The sequence below is a fragment of the Chelonoidis abingdonii genome, chromosome 2 (assembly GCF_003597395.2).
Source record: "Chelonoidis abingdonii isolate Lonesome George chromosome 2, CheloAbing_2.0, whole genome shotgun sequence".
Lineage (NCBI taxonomy): Eukaryota > Metazoa > Chordata > Testudines > Testudinidae > Chelonoidis > Chelonoidis abingdonii.
Genome location: NC_133770.1, coordinates 96856153 through 96865146, shown reverse-complemented (window position 1 = coordinate 96865146; position 8994 = coordinate 96856153). Strand labels below are relative to the sequence as shown.

At 43.0% G+C, this 8994-nt stretch overlaps 1 protein-coding gene across 1 annotated transcript; it reads left to right on the top strand.

The window, feature by feature from the left end:
• The first annotated feature begins 773 nt into the window (after nucleotides 1-773).
• LOC116834765 (uncharacterized) lies at nucleotides 774-8171 on the top strand. The gene is made up of 4 exons (XM_075063385.1): nucleotides 774-813; nucleotides 1437-1500; nucleotides 1610-1674; nucleotides 7537-8171. Exons 1-4 carry the CDS (start codon nucleotides 774-776, stop codon nucleotides 8085-8087), a joined length of 720 nt encoding a protein of 239 aa, XP_074919486.1. The 3' UTR covers nucleotides 8088-8171.
• Nucleotides 8172-8994: the final 823 nt, after the last annotated feature.

Sequence of the window (8994 nt, the reverse complement as noted above, 5' to 3'; positions counted from 1 at the left end):
GTCCACCCCAACACAACAGTCACATTTCTGATAGACGCAGGACCAAGCAAAATCTATAAAATGTTCCCCCTTCAGGGTGTTATTCTGCCTTTGGTTTTGTCTTGTAAAGTTCTTTTTACCTTTTTTCTACACATTTGTAGATTACTGAGTCACCTGCTCCAGTTTCATGTTAATTTCTGGGTTTGTTTTCTTTTTCCTCCTTCTAGACGGATGTGCAAAAATACATCTGAGACAAGCTCAGCTGTCTGTTACCAGGGCAGAAAAGAAAACTGTACGTATAGACTGTGAGGCTTCTGGCATTCAGAACTTCAGGAGTGCTGTTATACACTGGTATCGACACAGACCTGGAGAAGCTCCACAGCAGATTCTGTACATCTCATCCTCACAACCTGTTTTTGACAAAATCTCCAGTGAGAATAAGTTTAATTGTGAAAAGAAGCCTGACCAGCCCATCTCTACCCTAATAGTAAATGAAATAGCTCCTAATGATGAAGCTACCTATTACTGTGCCTACTGGGATCGCACAGTGTTAGAAAGCCATAGACAGCCTGTACAAAAACCTCACTCTGAATACTGACCCATATCCCATCAAATGTATGAAACTACAGCTACCTCCCTGATTTTACCATCAGCTGTAGAAACTCCTCACTAGCTTATTTTAAAAGGTTTTGTTTTTTTTAAAGCAACATAATTAATAAAAATATTTATTGTGATGTAGATAAGGACACTGCACACATAACATATCTGATTCAAAGCCAGAAAAACCAAGTACCATGACCACAGCTCCTGTAATGCTGCTGGTAGAGGGTGGAGGTAAATGTAGTGTTCAGTGATCACTCAGTGTTAAAGGGCTTGCAGAAGATCTGCTTTTCTTTGTGTCAGATTCCAGCTGGCTATTCACAGCAACAAATGCTTCAATGCCGCACCCAGACTCTGTATGGGAACCTCAGCCCTTACAGGCACAGTCCTCTGTACCATACAGGGAATACTGCTGAAGGCTTTTATTCTAGGGGGGGAAAATCATCATTAACATAGAAACAGGCAATGATTGGTCTTCAATGGGAGGGCAGCAAAGCACTTAAGATTATGCATGGGCTTAATGCAGATGCTTTCCAGAATAAAGGCTTAAATAAGAAAGTTAGGGTCTACTGCACCAATCAACATGAACCCTTCATTGTCCATCCTCTTAAGAAATAATGAATATGGTCCTAAATTCACTGGAGCATTTGTTTCATACTAGACTTCTTGCTGAAACTCATGCTGGCTCACTTTTGTCTTAATGACTAACAGTCAAATTAACTTCACATGGAACTGACATATCTACAACCAACAGAACTGTTCTCGGCTGCTACTTAAGTGAGTCACTTCCTCTCCCCAAAGTCACTCGGCTCTCCATCCGCAATCCTAACTTGCAGCCTTCTGTTTCTGACATTCAGGCTCAACTGAAGCCAGTGAGAATGTTACTAGCGCAGGTTCTCATTGTGGCTTCAATTTGGTCGTGTAAGTTGGTTTTCATTCTAGATTTTTTCCAAATATGCAGATTACTGAGCAACAACCAGAGAGCCTCCAAATTCATGCTAATGGTATTTTTTTCTTCCTTTCTTTGTAGATGGAGCTGCACAAGTACAACCGACACAAGATCAGCTATCCATCACAAGGAAACCAAAGAAAACAGTAAGAATTGACTGTAAAGTTTCTGGCATCAGTTTTGGGGATGCTTATATACACTGGTATCGACAAAGACCTGGAGAAGCTCCAGAATGGATACTCTACTTTAAGACACAAACTGATAAATCAAATTTTGACAAAGAGAAGTTTAGCGTTGACAAGACAACTGAAAAATCCACCTGTACCCTAACAGTAGACAAACTAACCTATAATGACACAGCTAGGTATTACTGTGCCTATTGGCATCACACAATGTTAGAAAGCCATAGACAGGCTGTACAAAAATCTCACCCTATTCTGAGCCACAGACTTTCAAAAGTGTACAAACAAACCAAAAAAACCAAAACCGACACACATAGTTGCTTTCTTAATCAGCTAAAAGCATGAGTAGATGGTCTGATATCTAGCTCAGAGAAAAATGACTATGACATACTTAAAAACATCAGTTGTATGGCAGGTATAAATTTAAAAGGGTGTAATAAAAGGTAGCTTTTATAGGTACAGCATAGCATGTCATTGATCACATCCTGCAGATACTTATAGTGGAAGTCAGATATCCAGTTCCTCCTTCATTTCTGGTTAATAATCTTTAGAAAGTCATTCCTATCAAGTCCCTCCTTGAATGTGCTATATGCTTGCTACCATTTCTGGGTTTCATCAGGGGTCGGACACTCAGACCAGGGGGCTGTTAGCAATATTGGTTTTAACACTATTACAGGCAGAGACAACCTTTGGAGGATGTTACTCTGCTGAAGATCCCTGATTGGAAGAGAAAGCAAGTTTTCCAGGCCTGTGACAGAAGGCCATTTATCAGGATGATGACATTTTCCGCCTTGCTGACTGAACAGCAAATCAATGAATGGAGAGGACTAGTACGCTACCAGAGTGGTCATAGGTGCGGGAACTAGGGATGCTGCTGCACCCCCTGGCTTGAAGTGCTTTCCATTATATGCAGGCTTTACAGTTTGGTTCAATGGTTCTCAGCATCCTGACTATATACAAATTGTTCCAGCACCTGCAGGGGTGATAGCTGGAAATTTGCCCTGCCCAAGAATATCCCTGACTGTCTTGATGCTAAGAATTTTTTATAGAGGAGAAAAATCACTAACCAGGAGTTGGAAACATTACTAGGCTTCTGAACCAGGGTGCAGAAACTTTCTGACAATGGAACTGCCTCCACACACACACACACACCCCAGCCTCCCAGACACTGTGCCACACATGCACAACACCAAGATGCTATTGTCACCAGGAGATGTTTTCACATGCTACAGCCACTGGGATAATTATAATGCAGTCTTCCTGCCACAGTGCTGTAATACGAGTACTGGAATAACTGTACTACAGTGTGACATGTATAGAAAGAAGAATATGTGGAAATATGTACTTAAGCTTGCTAAGCCTGTAGTCCCAGATCAGATTCCATCCCACCATCAATGCAACAGTTGCTAGAATAAATCAACAGTTGCACATTTAAATCTCCACCCCGCAACACACACATACACACACTAGGATCATACACAGTGGGAAGGTTGGAGGAAGGGGGACCAGGGGACTGGCATGGCTTTCACCTGCAACTGAAGCTAAGGCCACCCTACAGCACATAAATATCCTCCATATCAATAGTTCTATTGGTTGTAACCCAGAAATCTCTCCCACTTATGCTGCAGTTTTCCCCCAGAGTAACAACAAAGGTGGCAGCAGTGGTCACTTCACAGATGCAGCTCTGACTCCACTGTTATGTTTCCAGCGCATTCCCTGGGCCCAAACAGATCCTCAAAACATGGACCTAGGACATTCCCCAACCCAGCTGCCCACACAGTCTGCTCCAGGATCTAGTCCAGGTCTTGGCTCTGTTCCTGCTCCTCTGCTCTGTCTGCCAACAGAGAACCCTGTGGTGCTACCATCATCCCTTCTGCACCAGTCTTGAACTCAGACTGTCCCAGCTCAAAAAGCCTGTCATGCAAGAAGGGAGGGATCCATATTCAGGGTGGTGGTGAACATCCAGTTAATCTCTTTGCAGTAAGGGCAGACAGATGGGTCACTGCTGGACTTTTGCTTGGCATCCTTTGCCTTGTGATGGGAGTGAATCAGAAACCTTCAGGTGTCTAACATTGGAGAGCCATCTGCTGGATCCCCTCCTTTGCCAGCCCCTTGGAGATGCTCTCACACAGATGCTGGCTTCAGGTGCACCTCTCAAAATCATGTTTTGTCATGCTCACACCAGAGAGCAACAAGAACCCTAACGGTTTGACCAGCTAGGACATGCTGGGACAGCATCTTCTCAAGCTGTTGGAATGAGCTGAGTAGGGCAAAGATGGAGCAGGCTGGATGAAACAAAGGGTTAAATGCTGACTAGATATATAAGCCAGGAGAGGCAAATGGGAAGTTAGCAATGTAGGTAGAAAGTCAGAAAATACAGCCCCGGGAAATTGTGGGATGGCATTAGAGGACTATCAAAACCTGAGCTCTACGACCTGGGATTCAGCTGCAGCCCCACTGCAAAGTAGATAGCTTTGGTCCCATCTTAAAGCGAAACCCAGGCTGTAAATCTACACTCCTAGCCAGGCAAGCAAGCCCAGGTTCAAAACACATATAAGCCTGGGCATAAGGGTTTTGTCTGAGGAGGAGAGGGGGGTTGGCTAAAACCAGGGTAAGAGCCAAGGTAAATCTAGAGTGACAACACACCCTGAAAGACAGAAACCTGCTGGCAGCCACAGGCACCTTTCTACAGCAGCATTCCCATATTTGTTTCCACCAGTGGAACTGACCCAGGGGTAGCAACTGAGAAAAATTTTAGGGAAAAAAAAAGTCTAGTGTAGACAGATGAGGTTAACTGACATTTGGAAAGTGTCCTAGGCAGTGCCGAGCAGAAGTTCCATTCCATCATTTTATGAAAAATAAGAAATCCATGACCTCTGAAATTTTCACTATGCTACTCACCATGGCCTTGGAACTCCCTGGTAGCAGCAGGGATACATTTCAGATCCTTCTACTGCAAAGCAGAGCCCCACTCCAAAAAGCACAGCCCTCTCCACTCAGGCTGAAAAAGCACCAGTCAATAATTTGTGCAAGTGCAATCAAACTGAATTAAAGGTCAAGTGGATCCAGAGATGACACTTTCCAAAACAGGCTGTTTAAATACAGAAACTGCTACCCAGTCCCTGCACATATTTTTTTGTAACTCATTCGTAAATAAAGGAGTTTCTTGGAGGAAAGTTATTGTGCATTTTGAGTTTTATAAGAGAGGGTGTAAGGATTTGAGGGTGGGTTTGAGTTGGTTAGGAGAACAGTGAGAGATGAAAATAATTCATTATATATTAGCCACCCTGCCCAGGAGGAATAGGTTCCCTCACCAGCTCCAAACCTATCCCCACAGTCCCCTCAGCTACCAACTCTGAACAGTTCTATACGCAGTCTCTAGAACCCCCTTCCCAACACCTCTTTGTTCATATTGGTTTTTCAGCTACAAAGGCTGAAAAGAGTACAGTGACTCTTCAGATGATCTCTGGCCACTGTATTACAATAATTTACACATTCTCCAAAGTGTAACATATGTCTTAACATTAATAACAATTAAATATGCTGTCAAAGGGAAACCTACCATCAAAATGCCCCCATCTGTCTGGCAAAGTCTTCTCTGCTGCCCTGTTGTGGTCTACTTCTTGTGCCTCAGCTCCCCACCAGGTCACATTCACTCCCACCCCTTCCAGGGTTACAGAGAGTCACACAAAACAACAATCTAATAACCTTTTTACAGAACTTCAACCCAAGTTGGGGCTCAGTAACCCTTATACCCCTTATCTCAGGGAGCTTTTATGCCACCTTCCTTGGTTGCCAGTGGGGGCAAATGGGAAAGCAGGCAGGCCTGCCTTCTACCCTGGGCTTTAATCCAGAAACCTTGTAGCAAGCAGCTACAGATAGTCTGTTCCTTCCAGCCAGCATTCATCCTTAATTCAGCCACCGGTCCTACCCAGATGAGCATAATTCTAAATTAGGCCTGGCCCACCCTCCAGATGCAACTGAATGTAGTAATTGCTGTCTGGCAATGGCTCAGGTTAACTCTTTCTTTGCCAATGTGTGGATACACGCCATCACATATGCTCTCTAATATTTCATAGTTATGTGCTTATATTGTATCTTTAAAATGAAACCTTGTAGCAACATTTTACTTATACATTTGAAGCAAAATTACATACCAGTAATTAAGGATACAAATGGCCTTTCTTGGAAGACAAGATAAAGTCAGTTTTTAATGTACACAAGCATGTGTTATATCTCAGTAGAGGGCAGCAATAGCACACAGTTGCACTGACAAATGACCTGTTTGCATCCACTCAACATTACATCATTTGCTTGAACATGTGCTGTAATGAGGGGCAGAATCGGGCCTAGAGAATAATGTCAGCTATAGGAATATCACTGTTGGAGGTATAGTAGAATCACTAGCTCATTAGAATTATGCCAAAATCTAACACTAGTTACATACAGGCAACACCAGTGACAGTAGTGGTCTTGCACCTCTGTAAATGCAATCAGCATTTGGCCTATAGTGGTCTGTGAATATTTCACAGTAGGATCTCCTCTATCCTGTTACAGCACTTTCACAGACAGAGTGTGTATAGCAATATAATTCAAAACCAGCTAATGAAACAATAGCAAACTATTAATTTAGGTGAAAACAGAGTTAATCCTTGAGGCAACTCTGACTTTGGATGACACAAGAGTCAAATTAAGTACAAGGAATTGTGTTTAACAGATTACTGATTTGTTTTCCTTGGCAACAATTCTATCAGATCTATAAACTTGGTGGGATCCGTTAAGACAGGATGAAAAATTCCTGAATAAATTCTCCCTAGGAATTGGGGCTTATTCCAAAGTTCATTTAAATCAATTGATGAATTTCCCATTGACTTCAATGGACTTTGCATCAGACCCTTAGTGATCTATTTTCATCACTGTTTGAAAAAGTTAGATCAGTTGCCTTTTCATGCTGAGAGCATTATTCCTTAATAAAATCTGCTAATGTTTATGCTGAAAAACAAAAGAATGCAGAGAACCTCAGTACGTTTAACTCAGGGGTAGGCAACCTACGGGAGGTGTGCCAAATGCAGCATGCAAGCTGATTTTCAGTGGCACTCACACTGCCCGGGTTGTGGCCACCGGTCCAGGCAGCTCTGCATTTTGATTTAATTTTAAATGAAGCTTCTTAAACGTTTTAAAAACCTTATTTAATTTACACACAACAATAGTTATGTATTATAGGCTTGTAGAAAGAGACCTTCTAAAAATGTTAAATGTATTACTGGCACCTGAAACCTTAAATTAGAGTGAATAATTGAAGACTCAGCACACACTGCTGAAAGGTTGCCGACCCCTGCTTCAAATATTGTTATAAAAATCTCATATTCTTTTTGAAAAAGTTCCAAAGAAGGGAGCAGTCAGAGATGAGTTGTAGGATAGCATGAGGGAAACCAGGGCAGCTTAGGAGACATTCTTATCTTAAAGTCCAGCCTTATGAACTTTTATACAGGGAAAACACAAATCTATATTGCTATGAAATAACTCATCGTCACTAGACATTTCTCACCCTCAGATCTGCCTATCAGTCGCTTCCTCTGCTCAAGTGACTCCTCCCTTCTTCTGAAATCTCATTCATGTTCGTTTGTTTTTCAGCAGCAGGTTCATTATAACTTAATGAGAATGTTACTATTGCAAGTTTTTCTTGTTGCTTCAGTAGTTTGGTCTTGTAAGTTGCTTTTTTCCACCCTAAAATTCTACACACAGGCACATTACTAAGCAATAATTGGAGATCCTCCATGTTTGTTCAATTTCAGATTAAATGGCATTTGTCTCTTTTCTCTGTAGATGGAGAGGCCCAAGTACTGGTACAATCTCAACTATCCATCACCAAAGCAGAAGATAGAACTGCACGAATTGACTGTCATGTTTCTGGCATAACCCTGAGTAATGCTTATATACACTGGTATCGACAGAGACCTGATGCAGCTCTGGAACGGATTCTCTATTTTTCATCAGGAACACCGGTCTTTGACCAGGATTCTGGGAAGGACAAGTTTGAGGCAGATAAGCAGCTCTCCAAGTCGACCTGTACCCTGACAGTAAAGAAAACAACAACAAGTGATTCAGCTACCTATTACTGTGCCGCTTGGGATCACACAGCATTAAAAAACCATTCACATTCTGTACAAAAACTTACTTTGTATTCTCAACTACAGTCTTTCAAATATATGAAACCACAGCTACCCTCTAATCCTGCTTCTTATGATAGAACCAGACGCAGAAACCCCTTACTGGTTTCTACAACGAGAGATAAAAAGCAACAGAACTGTTGCTCTCACAAATTTTGCAAACAAGACCCCACCTGTGTCTGCCAAACAAACAATAAGACCACGTAGTTGCACAGGACAGCTACATATTCCAGGGCACACAAAACTAGACTAGCAATGTTACAACACATGTTGACATTAGCAGAGCAGAAAGAGGGCAAAGATTTGAACTATTTAATTAGCATTTGATCTGTGAAGAGCTTTTTAGTCCAGGAGATGCCTGCTCATAAAACCACAAAGTTCAGGTCTAAAGAACCATTTCATATTTAGTCTGTGATACCAGTTTGTTAGATGAGATGTAATATAAAAGTTACACCCTCCTGGAGCAGATATTTCTATCTAGCCATACATGTGAATCACTGCCCTGCACTTTGGGCAAGGAGGGTGGAGGGTTGTCTGGCTGACTGGGAATGGAGGGCAATGCTTTCTGGCTTGGGGAGGAGGGGAGATGTAAAACTGCTGGAAGAGCAGTCAGCCTGGTGGATGACTCATCACCTAGGAATGAGGGATTTAAAGAGGTCAGCCTGGCCTGGTCTCTCCCCAGGACTTGCTCCAGGCATCAGCTCAGCAGGCAGGTGCTTGGGGCAGCCAAGGGGAAGGGGCAGCACATCGGGCTCTTCAGCAGCAATTCTGTGGCGGGTCCCTCGGTCCCTCTCGGAGGGAAGGACCTGCCACCAAATTGCTGCCAAAGAAGAAAGTGGTGCGGTGGAGCTGCTGCCTATCGCGGGTTGTTGTTTTTTTTGCTGCTTGGGGCGGCAAAAACCCTGGAGCAGGCCCTGCTTCTCCCTTCATTCACTCGGAAGAGTCTGGGTAGCGGGCACGAAGGCTTTGGTGCCTGGCTTGCTGCAGGACCTCTTCCCCATTTCAGGACATAAAAACGGCAGGAATTGCACACAGTGGTAGCAGGGAGCGGGCACAGATTTCCTGCTCCATAGAACTCCCCACATGGAATCAGTCTGGACAGTGAACAAGAACA